The sequence below is a fragment of the Hyperolius riggenbachi genome, chromosome 1 (assembly GCF_040937935.1).
Source record: "Hyperolius riggenbachi isolate aHypRig1 chromosome 1, aHypRig1.pri, whole genome shotgun sequence".
Taxonomy (NCBI): domain Eukaryota; kingdom Metazoa; phylum Chordata; class Amphibia; order Anura; family Hyperoliidae; genus Hyperolius; species Hyperolius riggenbachi.
Genome location: NC_090646.1, coordinates 104,098,394 through 104,118,405, shown reverse-complemented (window position 1 = coordinate 104,118,405; position 20,012 = coordinate 104,098,394). Strand labels below are relative to the sequence as shown.

Here is a 20,012-nt window from a genome sequence, read left to right as displayed (position 1 = left end):
CGTTGATGGTGTAGTGAACGATTTATTACAATATATCATTTCCGATCAGAATTTCTGATTGCTCGACTGATTTTTCGCTTGAAATTGGACCATTAGTGGCTACCTTAAAGCAAACCTGCCTCATATTTTTGGAGAAATACAACAGAACGTATTTTTGCATACATAAAAGCCGAAAATTGAACAAGTCTGGAAATTCACAACGTGCTTTGCAGCCATTGCTACACTGCACTCTAGTCTTAAAATTAAAGTGTACCCGAGGCAACATGTGGCATGATGAGATAAACATGTGTATGTACAGTACAAAACACATTGATAATCAGGTTATTTTGCTGGTTTTATTTTGCTGCCTGAAAGAGTTAAGTTTTAGGCAGCTGCTGTCTTGCTACCTTGTCAGGAATATAGTAAACATCACTGATAAGCAAAGTACAGCCATAAACGTTTATGTAGTGGTAGAAAAAAAACAACCACAAAAACATAGTCTTGTAAAAATAATACCTTTTAATGGCTAACTGATAAAGTTAAACGATGCAAGCTTTCTGGGATCTAGTCCCCCTAAACTAGATCCCAGAAAGCTTGCATCATTTAACTTTATCAGTTAGCTATTAACAGTTATTACTATTACAAGACTGTTTTTTTCTACCTACATAATTTGTTTGGCTAACACAGTACAGAAACATTTTTACTACTATCTGGCAGGATAAACATTCTGAGAGCCGGGGGGATGAGGATGGGGGGACGGGGACGACGCTAACAGTATGGGGTAAGACATTTAACCAATAGAAAAACACTGTGCCACTCAAAACAGTTTTGAAAAAGTACAAATACGTGTCCCTTTATTGACTACTAACAAAGGGAAGCATATTTGTACTTTTTTTTTGTATTGAGCAGCTCAGTCTTTTTCTAGTAGGTAATTGTCTAACTTACACAGGCATGGTGGGCTCCTACTATCTTGTGGCCACAGTTAAAGGACATCAGTCATGAACAATTAAAAATGAAATAAGTGGATAATGCAAACACTAAAAAAAAGGCTTTAAAGTGGAACTTGAAGGTAAAAAAAAACAAAGTGTTTCACTTACCTGGGGCTTCAGCCAACGCCTTGCAGCTTACCTGTTACACGCCAGTTCTCCACGATCCTCTGTTCTCCTGCCACCAGCTACTTTCAATTCGGTCATACCGTCGACTTGTAAGTCAACGGCAACAGCCACACGTATCTTTCTTCATGTTCCAGACCACAATAGCGTCATGAGCTAATAGCGCAGGATGCTATTGCGGGCGGGAATGCAAAGATAGATATGCGTGGCCCGGGGCGCGCAGGTGCAGTTGCTGATTCGACCGAACCGAAAGTAGCTAGCGGAGGGAGAATGGAGGATCGTGGAGGACCGGTGTGGGACTGGAAGGCTGTAAGGGGCTGGCAGAAGCCCCAGGTAAGTGAAACACTTTGTTTTTTTAACCTTTCAGTTCCGCTTTACGGAGTAGAGTCATTAGAATTTAAAAAATAAAAATAAAAAAAAATAATGTAGTAAAAAGTACAGTAAATCAGACTGATGCAAATTTGGAATTACTAATTTTTGCTTGTTGGGGTCTGAAACTGAATTTTTCTGATCAAGTGAAATAAGTTGACCCTGTCTAACTAAACTTTGATGTTACAGTACTTTTCCTTACCTTATGTACCTCATATTATTCTACTTACAAGTTATTGAAAATGTATTTCCAGGTAAGGTAAGAATGTGAAGAGCAGAGATACCATATGGAAAACAAGTTTTAAGAGAATCCGAGGTAGATCTTCGGGGGGGAGGGAGGGGGGGCAGATGGGACACAGAGCCATGTCCTCTGCCTAATGACATGGCTCTGTGTCCCCCAACCGCAGCTCTCTGCCCCCTCATCACCACGCTATAGCTATAGAGTTCATAGACAAGATTTGTTGCTTACTCGGAGGTAAACACAGGGGAGATGCATTTCCTGTTCAAAACGCCTGTCAGGGGCGTTCCTGCAGAGTTTCTTGAACTGCCATTGGGCAGCTCTCTCTCCTTGGCCACGCCCCTGCATGCTATGAGAGACACACCGTCTCTCAGTGCAGCTACGTGACCCAAAGGTCACAAAAGTGAAAGTGGGCCATTGCGGCCAACAGTAGCGGCAGGGAGCGGCGGTTTTGGGTCTACCTGATCCGCTCAGCCCCATCAGGTAGCCTACTTTTTTGCATTTTTTGTTTTTTGCATTGAACCCACCTCGGGCTCTCTTTAAGAGAGTCTGAAGCCTATTTTTTTACCGCTTTTTATTGCGCAGTTATCTTCAGCATTAATATACAAACTGATTTGCGTATCCCCGTGGCAGAACGAGGTATTTATACTCCTGAAATCCTGAGGCAAAATTCCACGACATTCCAAGTCGCAGATTTTGTTGCTTGGGGGAAGCAGAGCTGTGTGCAGTAGCTCTGCCTCCTATCCAGTCAATCTCCGCCTCTCCCTGCCCCTCTCAGTGAAAGAGGGGCGGAGAGACGCGGAGATTGACTGGACAAGAGGCAGAGCTACTGTGTACAGCTCTGCCTCTACCAGGAAGCGGATTACAGAATTTTGCCCTGGGACCTCAGGGGCATAACTACCTCGTTCTGGCGCGGGGATGCAGCGAATCAGCTTGTATGTTAATGCTGAAGATAACGGCACAATAAAAAAAGGTAAAAAAAAAAGGCTTCAGACTCTCTAAGTCTAGGAAGATCATTCTAAGGGACATATAAAGACCTTGAACAAATGGGGAGACTGGCGATAAGGTTTGAGTGATTTAAAAAGTCTTAGGAAGTACATTTCCTACCACTGAATCAATGATGTAGCTGCATAAAAACACATCCACAGCGGTGTCTACTACATTTGCAATGGGTTTGCATCCGGCAACATCCAAGGCTATCTGAAAAAAAAAAATAAAGAATACGTAAGGATGACTATGGATAATGAAAGAGAACATCAAGTTTCTGATAGTAACACAAGCTGTGTAATCATAAAATCGTGTTATAATGCATATCCTCCACGATACTGGAAATGTATTGTACACTACTACTGTCTGTAATTTACACATTTGACAAAACTGCAGACACAAGCCAGGATTAAGCATCACGACCAGTAAAGACGTTCAGGATCAAACGTTTTACTAATCCCAGCCTATGCCAGAATGTCTTTACATAAACACTTGCCAACACGAAGCCCTTAAACAGGGCATGCTGGGATACAAACAAAACTGCAATCAGAATGTAAATCAGTTATAAAGCAGGCACTCATTTCCTCATGTTGGCTGCAACGCTGCCTGTTTACTCCATCTTGCTATAAAAGTCATTTTAAAGACCAACTAAACCCTGCCAAGAAAAAATGCTGCCAGTGTTTGGTCACTACCCACAAGCTGCAAATTCTAAAGGAGCTCTTACTTTGAAAAATAATACATAAAGTTGCATTTATTGCAGATCTTTGAGCAGCAGACACTACCTTCTCCATAAATAAAGAGTATTACTTAGGAGGAAAGACTTTCTTAATGAGTACCCGAGCTGGCGTAGATGGGGCAGAAGGGAAACAGGCATGTTCCCTTCCTGGTACATGACATGCCTCTGTCCCCCCACCACCACCAAGGAAACAATGTCTAAGCCTGGCATAAAACAAGGAAGGGTATAAAGTTGTAACTGCGTTCTGTGCCTCTTTTGGAATATTCACCTTCACTTCCTGTCTCAAAGACACAATAATCGTAATCCAAAGGGAGGATAAATAGTCAAAATTTACACTTGACACCAGAACAGGTGGCCCACAGGGAGACTAATTCTCAAACTTGTGTTGTGATGAAAGCTTAAAATTTTGATCATCACCATACTTTTGTCTAAGCATATTTGTAAATGACTACTGAGACAGTCAAAAATCCCCTAAGAGGAACAAATACAGAAATGAAAACCTGATTTAGGTTCGTCCCTTTACTTTACTTTTTATATCGATATAGGACCACCATACCGTACATCATTTACCCCCCCCCCCCCCCACCCCCCATTAAAAAAATTGACAACTACAATTACTAGTTACTGCCATCTACGTGTTTACCATTTACCTGCATCAGTGTTTTACTTCAGCTAACATCTGGAAATATTACTGAAGAAGGGGACTACATCCCAGAAAGCTTGCACAATTTACCTTTATTAGTTAGCCATTAAAAATGTATTACTTTTAAAGACTTTGTTTTTTTCTACCTACATAGTTACAACTATGTAACTATGAAACTTGATTCCCATAGTAGACAGGACAAGACAAGACACAGAACAGGTATATTGCGATTTTATCCTAGGGGATTCAAAGTGCCAGATCTGCAGCCACTAGGGAACACTCAGTAGGCAGTAGCAGTTAGGGAGTCTTGCCCAAGATCTCCTCACTGTGCTATCCAGCTGCAGCTAGTGAACTATCCAGCCACTGCTACTAGTACTAATATATGTTATAGTAAGTTTTTACTGAAAACAGAGTCCCACTTTAAACATATAGTTAATGAAATATTCAGAAATAGGGTGTATTCACTAAATAATGGTAACATCTATATGCACAGCACACGTATATTTTATGGGTGTTCGGTAGTTTGAGGAACTCACGTTACACTCTTGTATAGCGTGTGGTACACTATTTGCTATTTAGGGAATACATTCCATTGACGCTTGACAATTGCGTTTATGGATACACTATAAGAGTAAAAAAGGTGGCCTATGCTTCTCATTGTCTGAGGCCTATATCAATAGTAACGTCAGGTACTTCCCCTCATACATTGAAGATATAATATTTCTGTGTCACGGTGTGTCACAAGTCCATGACTCATTCATACAACACACTAGTGATTGACTTCTAGAGTCAATATGTAACTAAACTATGACTCAGCTTCCACATTCACAAAAAACTCCTTGTGTGCACTATAAACGTATATTTGGGTGGAGACCATCAGGAAGCAGCAACTTTCAAGTCTTGCCAAACACTCTTAATGGATTCAGGCTCCTGCTTTGAAAACATTACATTGTAGTTTTGCTCCCGTCTTTGATCCCTTGAAGAATGTCAAAGGTTTTTCTCTTGTATTGCCCTAAAGATAGTTTTATTCAACTTGCCTTCAATGCTAACCCGTTTCCCCAGTCTCTGCTTATGTAATACATCCCTACAATATAACGCTCCCATTACCATGCCTCTCCATGAGTCATGGTGCTCTCAGATGGTCAAAGGGAAACAGAGAAGAGAAGTTAATGTTCCAAAGGGCAAGAACTGTGTCAGTCTTGTATACGCAGCAAGTCTACCGTAGCTAATCTCAGGGTATAAGGGCACACGGTGTACGGAAGTTAGGGCTCTCAGTTTTGATGGCTATGAGGCTGTCACTCTCACCTGGCAGTTCTGAAACGCTATCTGCGTGAAATGTTAATGTTTCCCCTGGTTTGTGTGGGTTTCAGTTAGGTACTCTGGCTTCCTTCCACATCCTCAAAGTATCCTGGTAAATTAGCTGGTTTCCACCAAAAAACTGAACCCAAAGCACCATACACACACTAGATGAAACTCGGCAGAGGTGGCCAATAATGACTACCTCTGCTGAGGATGCAGCATCTGTATGGCAGCCACCGATCCCTTTTGTCTACTAGGGATGCTCTTTAGGATTATAGTACACAGAATTGGAGACGGCACACAAATGGCTTTCAGCAGAAAAACTGTATTAAAGCATGCAGAGGCACACACACAACATGTTTCGGGCGGAGCCCTTCCTCAGGTGTCTTTAGGATTATGTGGAACTGAAATGTCTGCATTGCCAATCAGAAGTCAGAAATTGGAATTCTGCGGAAATCCGATTTACCACAACTCGGTAATTTTAGCCCAATCACAGAACTCTGAAGCATTGGACCAATCAGGGAATGCAGAATTTTTCAGCAAAATTTTAATTTTAAATCAATCAAAAGACTGATTTTGAAGTTTTCCAATTTCCATTTTTCCGATTTTTCTTTTCATTCTCTGCAGCAAAAAAAAAGACTAATAAAATGCTTAAAAAATCAGAAAATCCGAAATTTAGAAAACGGAAAAAATGGGAAATTGGAAAATCAGAGATCAGAAAATTTTCGCAGAATTGGGAATAGGCATTTCCGACCATGTTGTCTACCCAGCCAGTGATCTGCCAAGTGCCTTGATTTGGCCAAGAGCATCTTTCTCTCCACTTACGCCACCCACTGCATAATGTCACTCTGCCCTGCTCTGCCCCTGCATAGGAACATAAAACATCACTAGCCTGCATGCTAGCAAAGCATCTGTACAGCCTTGACCTTGCAATGTCTCCCAAGGGATTGACATTGTCGATCACCACCAGACAACATGCCTCACACATGTGTACGAGGCTAAAGCCTTTGGAGGAACACTAGATTGCGAGTCCTGATGTAGAACAATAAGCAAATGGAATAATTCAATGAACTCTAAATTGCACAAGAAAATGTGTCAGCACTATATAAATAAACAACAATACTTAAAATGATAAAAATAATGATATGAATTTTTGCTTGGGGGCTCTACCTGTAGGCTTGCAAATAGTGAATATGAAATATTAATATATTATATCACATAATCATAATCTCTTTACCTCGATCTTGTGAATTTAAGATATTATAGGAAATAATATTTAAAAAAAACAGTTAAACATAAAAAATGTATTTAAAGAGGAACTCCAGTGAAAAGAATGTAATAAAAAAAGTGCTTCATTTTTACAATAATTATGTATACATGATTTAGTCAGTGTTTGCTCATTGTAAAATCTTCCCTCTCCCAGATTCACATTCTGACATGTATTACATGGTGACATTGTTACTGTGGGCAGGTTATGTAGCTGTTTCTAGTTGTTCTGGCTTTAACAGACAGCTGTAAACAGCCATTTCCTGTCTGTGAACATTGTTACATTGTGGCAGTTTGCCCAGAGTACTGCGGTACCAGAGCCTCTTTTGGGAGGGGTTTCAGCACAAAATCAGTCATACAGCGCCCCCTGATGGTCTGTTTGTGAAATGCAATAGATTTGTCATGTAAAAGGGGGTATCAGCTACTGATTGGGATAAAGTTAAATTCTTGGTCGGAGTTTCTCTTTAAAGTCAAATTTTGAAATCTGTCGAGGAGGAGTATAGAGTTTACCTACCTCCTGACACCTGAGATCTATTGTGAACAAACTGTGCTCTATCTTATGCTCACCACCACTCCAAGCGCACACAGGAGTTTGCAACATGGGAAAGATTACTAAGATACCCAACAACTTGCAGACTGCCAAGGAAGAGGTGAGTATACCTCAATCTACTCACTGACTGATTCTAATCTTCTAGTTATATGAACCACACAACATAGATAACAGTATGTAATCACATGAGGTTTACTTACAGAGTCTTTGACCCACTGCACATACTGAACAAAATAATTGATAATTGTATCCATAAACTTCTTAGATTCCTAAGAAAAAAAAGATTTCCATATAAGCTACATGCAGTATTTTTTTTGATTCATAAGTAGCCTATTTTGGTGTTAGATAAAATAATAATTAAGGCCACAAGTTAGGTCCAACTTCACTTCTTTACTTAAGCCCCACCCAACCTGGAATTTTGTGGACATGAATGATAATTTTGCATTCAGACAACGAGCAAATGTGATGCAATCATATGAGTACAGCTATACATAAGGAAGAAGGAAGAATTGCAAATGTCTGCTGTTTGAAGAAGATAAAATTATATTTAGCATTGCTATGTCCCATTTTAAAATACCAGTGGTTATGGCTTTCCATGATGTAACTGGGTGCTCTGTGTACCTCCTACTTCCCAGGTCCTACCCATCGGCTATAGGCTTGCTGTGATCCAGTGACTTTGGGATGTGGACTTAGCTTTAATAAAAGTATGACTTACTTATTCACTCACTGAGAATTATGGGAATAGACTCTTGCTCACGTCAAGCTGAATAACTGCTAATACCTTCTCACCTATGAATGCAAAATTATATTTAACCTTCGAGTATAGAATCTGAGGGCTAATGCACTAACTTTGCTATGGCAAAGTTGTCTAGTGTAGGTAGAGCATGGCAATTTTACCATGACTACTGCCAGGGGAGTAGCATGCAGTGCACAATCAGCACAACTTGCTTTACCTGGACAACATGTGAGGTGCTAAGATAACATGTAGTAACTACTTCCAAAGGCCTGTTACCTAGGTAATGTGGGTTGTGCCAATTGGTGTGTAAGCAATAATAAATTTGCTGTGTGTTATCTGCACACATCAACTTTACCGAAAGTTACTTCGTTAGGCACCTGGTGTCAAGATTATAGGGGGAACATGTGTTCACTGTAACCTCCCGCCCTTTGACTATATTCTTATGTTGTTGTTTTTTTACTTCAATCAATTTTAATGTTCCCTGCATTTATCACTGATCTCTACACATACCTGTTTTATGATAGAAGAAGCATTATTGTTGATCAGCGATTGAGCTGCATCAATAGCTGTGATGACATCATGCACCTTCCCCTGGAATGAGAAATACACAAGTTATACAACCTCAACAAGTTTAGATGTAGGTATAAGATACAATCTTACATGTCCCTGGTATCGAGGAAAGATTGCTATTACTATAAAAAGCATCTGTAACTATGTATCATAAAACAAGATGGTAAAAGAAAATGACCCCTGACTAGGAGCCAGGGGCCGAAACCGGAGCCCAAAATAGTCTGAACTAGAGAGTTGGCATCTCAAAGGCTAACTATTGGTATTTATTAGCGCTGTGTGTGCTTAAAGTGAACCTAAAGTCAAGTTAAAAAAATGAGATTAACTCACCTGGGGCTTCCCTCAGGACCCGCCGGCGAACACTTCCGGTTTGGCCATCACCGGCCGACAGGCATGGGAACGCGAATGATTCTTTGCGTACCCAGCCTGTATATCGCCCCCTATGCTGCTATTGCGGCCTCCTGGGAACTCGAAAAATCACTCGCGTTCCCATGCCTGTCGGCCGGTGACGGCCAAACCGGAAGTGTTCACCGGCGGGTCCTGGACCATCGGAGTGGGGCTGCGAGGGCACAGATCGGCTGCAGCGGCCTGAGGGAAGCTCCAGGTGAGTTAATCTCATTTTTTTAACTTGACTTTAGGTTCACTTTAACCTCCTTGGCGGTATTCACGAGCAGAGCTCGGGCTGACTGACACATGTCAGGAGCGGTAAGCCCGAGCTCTGCTCGTGTGGGCTAAAATCAGTGGCTGCAGCTATTTCCTGGGTCCTGCGCGCGATTAGCGCTTGTCAGCGGGACCCAGGCTTCTTCCCCCCGGCCGCCGGAGTCCGCATTACCTTTTGATCTTCCGGGACCCGGCGGCCAATTAGCTGGGAGGATCGGCGGTGCGTCGTGACGTCGCGGGCGGCGAGAAGGCATGGGGAGGGTGGCTGGAAAAAAGTGCCTGCAGCCAAATCCTGGGTCCCGCGCGCGATCAGCGCTTGTCAGCGGGACCCAGGCTTCTTCCACCCAGCCGGCCGGAGTCCCCATTACCGCTCTGATCCTAGAGGACCCGGCGGCCAATTAGCCCAGCCGATCAGCGGCAAGTGACGTAGGGGCAGCGTAGGGTCACAGGGGAGGGAGGGAGGGGAGGGGGGGGAGGGGAGGGAGGGAGTATAAAAAAAAATTAAAATAAACAGTTCTGATTGGCCCAAAACAGCATTGTATTGGATACAATGGGATTTTGTATCCAATGCAATGTTGCCTTTTGCTTCCTGGATTGCTGAGAGGAGTTGTGGCTGTTGAGCTGGAGAGGAGCTGGCTGTGATTTGTGAGTGCTTATCTTATCTGATTTCTGCCTACCTGTTACCGATTTTTGCCTGGACTTTGACTATTCTTTCTGCCTTCTGCCTGGAATTGATTGATTACCCGTTGCCGATTTTGCCTGGACTTTGACTACTCTTTCTGCCTTCTGCCTGGATTTTGATTGATTACCCGTTGCCGATTTTTGCCTGGACTTTGACTACTCTTTCTGCCTTCTGCCTGGATTTGATTGATTACCTGTTGACGATTTTTGCCTGGACTTGGACTACTCTTTGCCTGCTGCCTGCACCGACCTCTGCCTGGATTTACTATGGCATCATCCTCCAGAAGGCGTCTCACCGCGGAAGCGCTGGCGGAGTTGGAGGACAGCGATCTGCAGTCACTGGCGGACTCCAGTGACAGCGACGCACCTGGGGATCTGTCATCCGACCCAGATAGCGACAGCGACTCCATCACCAGCGAAGTTAGTGATGTCCGGGTTTGGTGCCCCATCGACCTTTCTCAGGCTCCGCCACCGCCCCGTTTCCCTTTTACTGGGGAGCCTGGCCTGAAGAAGGAATGCGAGTGCAACCCCCTGGCATACCTGCAGCTTTTCTTCTCGGAGGCGGTTATTGAGAGGAAAGTGGAGGAGACTAATCGCTATGCGACCCAACAATTGGCTACTCCTCAAGGACCCTTTTCCAGAAGCAGGACCTGGGAGCCGGTAACAGCAGCGGATATTTGGCTGTTTTTGGGCCTGATCATTCTGCAGGGAGTGGTGGGGAAGCCCCTGCAGAAATGGTACTGGAGCACGAATAAGATCATTGCAACCCCCTTCTTCGGTACAGTTATGTCCGAGTACCGTTTTTCCCTTAAAATGAAATTTCTCCACTTGAAACTTTTGATGAGTCGACTCACCCTGCTCCAAAACTAAAAAAAATCTGGAAGGTCTACCAGATGGTGGTGGAAAATTTTAGGACCACGTATGTGCCACAGAGGGACATCAGCGTGGACGAGAGCCTGATGGCCTATAAGGGGAGGCTGAGCTGGCTCCAATATATTGCTTCAAAGCGGGCCCGCTTTGGGATAAAATCATACACGCTATGCGAGTCAAGTACCGGATACATCTGGAACACTATTTTGTATACGGGAAAAGGCACAAAATTTTGTCCCAGGTTTAGCGAGTTTGGAGTGGCGACATCGTCTGTATTGTCCCTTCTGGAGCCTTTGTTGGACAAAGGCTACTGTCTCACCACAGATAATTTCTACACCTCCCCTGAACTGTCTGAGATTCTTATAAAGCATAAGACTGACATCTATGGCACTGTTAGGCCTAACAGGAGGGAGATGCCGTCGGCCTTTGCCAAGCAGAAGCTGAAGACTGGGGACATAGCTGCTTGGCAGAAAGGGAAGATGTTAGCCCTCCGGTGGCGGGACAAAAAAGACGTCTGTCTCCTCTCTACTGTTCATGACACCTCCACTGTCCCCACCAGAACGAGAGGAGGAAAAGATATTGTAAAACCGCAGGTCGTGGTGGACTATAACCACACCATGGGTGGTGTGGACAAAGCTGACCAGGCGGTGACCTTTTATCCTGCTGTCAGGAAACAGCAGAAAAAGTATTATAAGAAGATTTTCCGGCACCTACTGGAACAAAGCATTTGGAATGCATACATTCTGCATAAGCAGGGAAGTGACAGGCCAGTGACGCACGCTGACTTCATCTGGAAACTGTGCGAATGTATCTGTCTAAGGTACCAGACTGCATTGGATGCCAGAGTTGGACGCCGTGCCTTTTATGTGGTTAATCCGGAGCGCCTCACTGGCCGTCATTTTATGGAATACATTCCACCAACTCCCCAAAAAAATGCCCCAACTAGGACATGTCATGTGTGCTGCAGCAAAAGCGACGAGAGGGGGAAAAGAATCAGGAAAGAATCACGACTCTACTGTCCAGACTGTGATGTTGCCCTGTGTGCAATTCCTTGCTTTAAAATATACCACACACGGGAGGTGTATTAGGAGTATATATGTACATACTGCATAATCTGCTGCATTATTTATACAGTTTTATTTCAGATTATTGATAAATTTATTTACTTCAACAATTTTGTGTTCCTGACTTTTATTTATATGCAGAATGTCTACCACACTTTTATTCTGATGTATTTTGGTGAGTTAAGACTTAAAAATCGGAGGCGTAAAATTCATGAAAAAAAATGTACCGCTTTTGACTCCTAATTCCTGACAGAAATGCACCGCCAAGGAGGTTAGAGGCTGAATTAAATTAGATCTGTGTTGTACAGAACACACAGTGTTAGTTCTGTCTTTATGCTAACACCAGATTTTAACTAATAAATTGCTGATTGTTTTTTTTTATCAAGGCACTTGAGGCTGGGTGCACACATAGTAGAAACACTAGTGTTGCGTAAAACGCTGCGTTTTTTGCCGCTGGAAGTCTATGGGCCGCAGGAAAAAACCCATATAAAAAACACATGCGTTTTATATGCGTTTTCAAACCTGCGTTTTTAAAAACGCTGGTTTTGTTGCATAATATTCATAGACGCATCAAAAACGCACATAATGAATGTCAATGGGAATGCAATGGTATGCGTTTTTCATGCGTTTTCCATATGTGTTTTTATATGCCTTCCCCCCCCCCCCCAACTTTTTTAAGCTGTATTTTTCGCTTCCTGTTGTCTTCCTAGTGATTTGCATAACTGGAAATATAAAAACGCACGAAAAATGCATACAAAACATTTTGTACATGCAAGCCACAAACGCATTAAAAATGCATGAAAAACGCATCGCAAACGCACACAACATTAACCACTTGAGGACCGCCCCCAGCCGATGGGTGGCGGCAAGGGCTGGGCCCAAACGACCGCAATACAGCCATCGGCGGCGGCGGGCGTGGTTATGCGGCAATCGTGTCATTCATGACGCAATCAGCCGCCGGCGACAGGCTTCCGCCCCCCTCGCGCTGTAACCCACCGGCCGTTCGGAAGCGCCAGCGGGTTACTAGCGTCCAGATCGCTGCATACAAAGTGTATAATCCGCTTTGTATTGTATACAAAGCTAATTATACAGGCTGCCTCCTGCCCTGGTGGCCACCCTAGTCTGCACCAAACACACTGATATGCCCCCCCCTGCCCCCTGATCGCCCACAGCACCCCTCAGACCCCCCCTGCCCACCCCCCAGACCACTGTTTGCACCCAATCACCCCCCTAATCACCCATCAATCACTCCCTGTCACTATCTGTCAACGCTATTTTTTTTATTCCCTAAACTGCCCCCTGGGGACTCCTGATCACCCCCACCCCTCAGATTCTCTCCAGACCCCCCCCCCTGTGTACTGTATGCATCTATCCCCTTGTATTAACCCACTGATCACCTGTCAATCACCCATCAATCACCCCCTGTCACTGCCATCCATCAATCAGCCCCTAACCTGTCCCTTGCGGGCAATCTGATCACCCACCCACACACCATCAGATCGCCCGCAGACCCGACATCAGATCATCTCCCAAGTGCATTGTTTACATCGGTTCTCACCTCTAAATACCCACTAATTACCCATCAATCACCCATCAATCATACCCTATCATCACCTGTCACTGTTACCCATCAGATTAGACCCTAATCTGCCCCTTGCGGGCACCCAATCACCCGCCCACACCCTCAGAACGCCCTCAGACCCCAGCCCTGATCACCTCACCAGTGCATTGCTTGCATCTATTCCCCCCTCTAATCAGACCTTGAGACACCCATCAATCAACTCCTGTCACCACCTGTCACCCCTTACCACACCTACCCATCAGATCAGGCCCTAATTTGCCCCGTGTGGGCTCCTGATCACTCGGCCAAACCCTCAGATCCCCCTCAGACCCCCTTCCGATCACCTCCCCAGTGCATTGATTGCATCAATTTTCCCTCTAACCACCACCTGAGACACCCATCAATCACCTCCTGTCACCCCCCTAGCACACCTATCCATCAGATCAGGCCCAATACAACCTGTCATCTAAGAGGCCACCCTGCTTATGACCAGTTCCACAAAATTCGCCCTCTCATAGACCACCTGTCATCAAAATTTGCAGATGCTTATACCCCTGAACAGTCATTTTGAGACATTTGGTTTCCAGACTACTCACGGTTTTGGGCCCGTAAAATGCCAGGGCAGTATAGGAACCCCACAAGTGACTCCTTTTTAGAAAAAAAAGACACCCCAAGGTATTCTGTTAGGTCTATGACGAGTTCATAGAAGATTTTATTTTTTGTCAAAAGTTAGCGGAAATTGATTTTTATTGCTTCTTTCACAAAGTGTCATTTTTCACTAACTTGTGACAAAAAATAAAATCTTCTATGAACTCACCATACACCTAAAGGAATACCTTAGGGTGTCTTCTTTCTAAAATGGGGTCACTTGTGGGGTTTCTATACTGCCCTGGCATTTTAGGTACCCTAAACCGTGAGGAGTAGTCTAGAAAACAAATGCCTCAAAATGACCTGTGAATAGGACGTTGGGCCCCTTAGCGCATCTATGCTACAAAAAAGTGTCACACATGTGGTATCGCCGTACTCAGGAAAAGTAGTATAATGTGTTTTGGGGTGTATTTTTACACATACCCATGCTGGGTGGGAGAAATCTCTCTGTAAATGGACAATTGTGTGTAAAAAAAAATCAAAAATGTGTCATTTACAGAGATATTTCTCCCACCCAGCATGGGAATATGTAAAAATACACCACAAAACACATTATACTACTTCTTCTGAGCACGGCAGTACCACATGTGTGGCACTTTTTTGCAGCCTAACTGCGCTAAGGGGCCCAAAGTCCAACGAGTACCTTTAGGATTTCACAGGTCATTTTGAGACATTTGGGTTCAAGACTACTCCTCACGGTTTAGGGCCCCTAAAATGCCAGGGCAGTATAGGAACCCCACAAGTGACCCCATTTTAGAAAGAAGACACCTGAGGTATTCTGTTAGGTGTATGACGAGTTCATAGAAGATTTTATTTTTTGTCACAAGTTAGCGGAAATTGATTTGTATTGTTTTTTTTTCACAAAGTGTCAATTTCCGCTAACTTGTGACAAAAAAAAAATCTTCTATGAACTCACCATACTCCTAAAAGAATACCTTGGGGTGTCTTCTTTCTAAAATGGGGTCACTTGTGGGGTTCCTATACTGCCCTGGCATTTTAGGGGCCCTAAACCGTGAGGAGTAGTCTAGAATCCAAATGCCTTAAAATGACCTGTGAATAGGATGTTAGGCCCCTTAGCGCACCTAGGTTGCAAAAAAGTGTCACACGTGGTATCGCCGTACTCAGAAGAGGTAGTATAATGTGTTTTGGGGTGTATTTTTACATATACCCATGCTGGGTGGGAGAAATCTCTCTGTAAATGGACAATTGTGTGTAAAAAAAAATTGTCATTTACAGATATATTTCGCCCACCCAGTATGGGTATGTGTAAAAATACACCACAAAACACATTATACTACTTCTCCTGAGTACGGCAGTACCACATGTGTGGCACTTTTTTGCACCCTAAGTGCGCTAATGGGCCCAAAGTCCAATGAGTACCTTTAGGATTTCACAGGTCATTTTGCGACATTTGGTTTCAAGACTACTCCTCACGGTTTAGGGCCCCTAAAATGCCAGGGCAGTATAGGAACCCCTCAAATGACCCCATTTTAGAAAGAAGACACCCCAAGGTATTCCGTTAGGAGTATGGTGAGTTCATAGAAGATTTTATTTTTTGTCACAAGTTAGCGGAAAATGACACTTTGTGAAAAAAAAACAATTAAAATCAATTTCCGCTAACTTGTGACAAAAAGTAAGTCCGTGGCAGATTTCATTTTTTTTGGCGCAAGTTAGAAGAAATGGAAACTTTTTTCTTTTGTTGTCACAAAGGGTCATTTTCCGCTAACTTGTGACAAAAAATAAAATCTTCTATGAACGCACCATGCCTCTCAGTGAATACTTTGGGATGTCTTCTTTCCAAAATGGGGTAATTTGGGGGGTATTTATACTATCCTGGAATTTTAGCACCTCATGAAACATGACAGGTGGTCAGAAAAGTCAGAGATGCTTCAAAATGGGAAAATTCACTTTTGGCACCATAGTTTGTAAACGCTATAACTTTTACCCAAACCAATAAATATACACTGAATGGATTTTTTTTTATCAAAGACATGTAGCACAATGCATTTGGACAAAAATGTATAAGAAATTTTACTTTATTTGAAAAATGTCACCCGAGAAAGTAAAAAAAAAATAAATTTTTTGACAAAATTCATGTCTTTTTTGATGAATATAATAAAAACTAAAAATCGCAGCAGCAATCAAATAGCACCAAAAGAAAGCTGTATTAGTGACAAGAAAAGGAGGTAAAATTCATTTATGTGGTAGGTTGTATGACCGAGCAATAAACCGTGAAAGCTGCAGTGGTCTGAATGGAAAAAAAGGCTCTGGTCCTTAAGGGGCGAAAAGACAGTGGTCCTCAAGTAAAACATGACATAAAACGCAGCCTTTCACGCTATGTTATGTATGCACCCAGCCTGAAATTGTTTTACTATCTGTCTGAGCACCGAGTGACTGCAGTAGACCTCTGTTTGCTTGCATCAGCTCTGCAAGAGGAAGAGGTGTATGATCTGCTAGCGCTGAAGCTTGCTTTTTGGATATTTGGCTTTCTAATGTGGAAAAGGACAACTAAGCTGCAGCAGAGTTGTATTTTGGAAGCGCTTGTACCAACTTTCTATTAAAAGACAGCATGTCTAACAGCAAGGCTTATGTGTACTCTATATAATTAGGCAATTTATCTGAAGGGTAAGCTCAATGTAAATTTTTAATCATAGCAAGTGCAAAATGACATAAAATTCTCCCATTAAGACCTTACATAATCTAAGTATGTGCCAAATGATCGTTCTAGGTTTCTTTTACTTCTGCTAGGAAAATATTACTAAGGATGTTGGCCCATATTTAATAAGAAACTCAAAAGAAGAAATAAAATGCTGACTCTGCGTGTACGCTGGAATCACTGCAGTGACACTCCCTCTCATTTTAGCAAGCGCTAAAGGATATACTGTGCAAATAAGGCATCTGTGTGGTGGGTAAAAACAGCACTATCCATGTGCCATCAAGATAGACTGAGCTGACACTTGATGCATTTCAGGAGTGAACACAAGTCCTTCTGCAGTGTGGATAGTTGGATAGCTGACAAAGTAAACCCACCGTATGTCAATAGATGGGCTTGGGATCAGGTAAATGATCAATACCTGATACTGCTGAGCACCACTCCATATTACTGTCAGTTGTCAGCATGCATGAAGGAATGTCTGGCCACTGCCATAGTGTGAGGAAACGTTTGCTCAAAATTCAAAAGACGGCTCACCCTGCTACTGCTGAAACTCAGGGGTAATGTTACAAACTATTTCCCCGCTGAGTTGTAGCAACTCGGAGAGACACATAATTCGGGGTCTGGCTATTGCCGACACCCGAATTGCAGGTATTTCTTGAGAAGTCCTTCTGCGTTGCCATAAACCAGTGTTGCTTGTGAATTCTCGCCAAAGTTATTTTCGCATCAAAAATGCTATTTTCAATTTTAATAAATTTTTGTGAAAAATAGCTTGTATATTTGCGTTTTTGTGAAATCTTCTTACTGTGAAAAATTATAGTTTTACTGTGAAAAATCGCAAAAAGAATGACAATGCTGAAAAACAATATTTTTACCTCAACAATCTTAATAACAAAAATATGAAAAATCTGTATTTTTACCACAAAACTTTGTGAAAAGCGCAAAAAATACACATATTTTCAATGGCTTTTCTTGCTAGAAAATCGAATTGACCATGATATTCAAGAAAATTAAAGGGACTTAAAGGGACTCCGAGCTCAAAAAATAAACAAAATTGGTACTCACCTGGGGCTTTCTGCAGCCCACCGTAGGTCGGGAGATCCCCCGGCGTGGTCCTGGCTCCTCTCCCGGTCCCTCCGCCGCATACCGCACTGCCGACACCTGGGCTGGAGGTCGGGCTCCCACTTCCTGAACCGGGACGCTCTTCGTAATCACGTCGGCCGCTGCACGTCATCACGGCGGAGTACTGTCACGCCGGCCACCGTGATGACATGCAGCGGCCGACGTGATGAAGTAGAGCGTCCCGGTTCAGGAAGTGGGAGCCCGACACCCGCCCCGGGTGTCGGCAGTGCAGTATGCAGCGGAGAGACCGGGAGGGGAGCCAGGACCACGCCGGGGGACCTCCCGACCTACAGTGGGCTGCAGAAAGCCCCAGGTAAGTACCAATGGTCAGGGTCCCTTTAATGCTTAAAGAACATCAGCATTTCACTCATCACTACAACAGACCGTTTATGGCAGGGCCCGACTGAGGTGCAGGCAGGTGCCAAGATCTGAGCGCAAAAGCTGTGTGTGGGAGACAGAGGCCTTACAGGTGAGTGAAAGAGTAGGCGTGCCTCCCAGAACTTGGTCAGAACCAACTGCTCTTTAGGGACCCAACGGAATCACATTTCTCATTCCAGAATTGCAGAGTTATAAGCAAGGCTGTATACTATACAGACCTCCAATCACAAGACTCGCACACCTGTATGTAGTGGTTGCTGGTGCAGGATCCCAAGGGCAGTATAATCCAATCCATAGAAGCGTCTGCACACAGTCTAATGCTAGGTACACACCATAGTATTTTCTGGCAGATTTACTTGGCAGATCGATAATTTCCAACATGTCCGATCTGAATTTAAATCGATTTTTCAATTTTCTGATTGTTTTTTTTTATTCTTTTTTGATCGATTTTCATAAAACTGAATATAAATTGATAAAAACAATTAAAAAATGATCAGAAACTTAAAAATTCGTTGAAATTCAGATTGGACATGTTGGAAATAATCGATCTGGGAGGTAAATCTGCCAGAAAATTGTATTTATTTATTCAGGAAAAATATATTCCTTTATTGTTCCAAAGCACAGATGTCACAATATCTGACCGTCGCAGCCTATAGCATGTGTGCTTTGGAACAATAAAGCAGTATATCATTCATCTTTCAATTGTTTGTTCTATACAGACCAGTCTTTAGTTTGACTGTCAAAGCTACAGGAGTACAGTTGCATTCACATGAGAAGAGAAATCCAGGAGCAACTCACTGTATTAATTGCATAAAACTTCCCAATTCTTTAATCCAATCTTCATTAAAATACTCAGCAGCATAAGACATATAACATAGATGTATACTTATAAGCACATGCAGGATGTATAGGAGGTGCGGAGGATGGTCGACGATTGTTTCGCCATGCAATGTGGGCCTTATCAAGACCGTTTGACCCCCTAATGCATCAGGTACCACTATATACTGCATACCACGCTCAGCTGAATACCTAGTCTTCTGTTCTTGGTCCGTTTGGCACGATCATGGATTGAATACAGGTGAGCAGCATTAGAAGGCTTGATAGGTGCATTGCACCCATTGATTGATTGGCAGCTTGGGGGGCGTGTTATGCAGTATATAGTGGTACCTGATGCGGTAGGAGGTCAAACGGTCTTGATAAAGCCCACATTGCAGGGCGAAATGATCGTCGACCATCCTCCGCACGTCCTGTACATCCTGCATGTGCTGATAGGTATGCATCTATGTTATATGTCTTATGCTGCTGAGTATTTTAATGAAGATTGGATTAAAGACTTGGAAAGTTTTATGCAATTAATACAGCCAGTTGCTCCCGGATTTCTCTTCTCATGTGAATGCATCTATGATCTGTTTTTCTATCCGGATGTTGCAACGCTATCAGAGCTCGGACGAGGTCCTCCAGCACCCAAAACTGCGACACCAAAGGGGGCCCTTCATCCCTCCACCCCAGCCGTCACACACTGATTGCTATTAGAGTAAGAGGCATCCCAACACCTTAATCTCTAGTTATCTGGCTTGCAGTCACTGGCATGTATCCCCTTTTCTTATGTCTCTCTGCTTCAAACACAATAGGGGAATGATAGCTGAGTGAGTTGTACGTCCCTTGCTACAGTGCGCCCTGAGGCTGCAACCTCTTTCGCTTCTGCCTTGGCCCAGCCCTAAATTCTATTATGTATGAGCATCAGACAGTTATTATTAGTGTGCACTCGCTATATATCTTTTTTTGATTGGATATTACACAGGAGCTCAGTACTTTAAACATGAAAAGTATTCTTAAAAGAATGCTCAGCAAGTAAATTTTATCTGTAGTTATTGTGTATATATATATATATAT

At 43.1% G+C, this 20,012-nt stretch overlaps 1 protein-coding gene across 13 annotated transcripts in view; it reads right to left on the bottom strand.

Annotated features, from left to right (window-relative positions):
- PROM1 (prominin 1) overlaps nucleotides 1-20,012 on the bottom strand; it is a 290,410-nt gene that overhangs the window by 22,249 nt on the left and 248,149 nt on the right. For all 13 annotated transcript variants that reach the window (XR_011030564.1, XR_011030551.1, XR_011030552.1 and 10 more), the window contains 3 exons: nucleotides 8,426-8,506; nucleotides 7,380-7,448; nucleotides 2,806-2,898 (listed from right to left, as the gene is read on the bottom strand). Coding sequence is in view for 4 of the 13 variants with exons in the window: in XM_068277815.1 (XP_068133916.1) it covers nucleotides 2,806-2,898; nucleotides 7,380-7,448; nucleotides 8,426-8,506 (243 nt within the window). In the remaining 9 variants the exon portion in view is untranslated. The remainder of the gene's footprint in view (nucleotides 1-2,805; nucleotides 2,899-7,379; nucleotides 7,449-8,425; nucleotides 8,507-20,012) is intronic.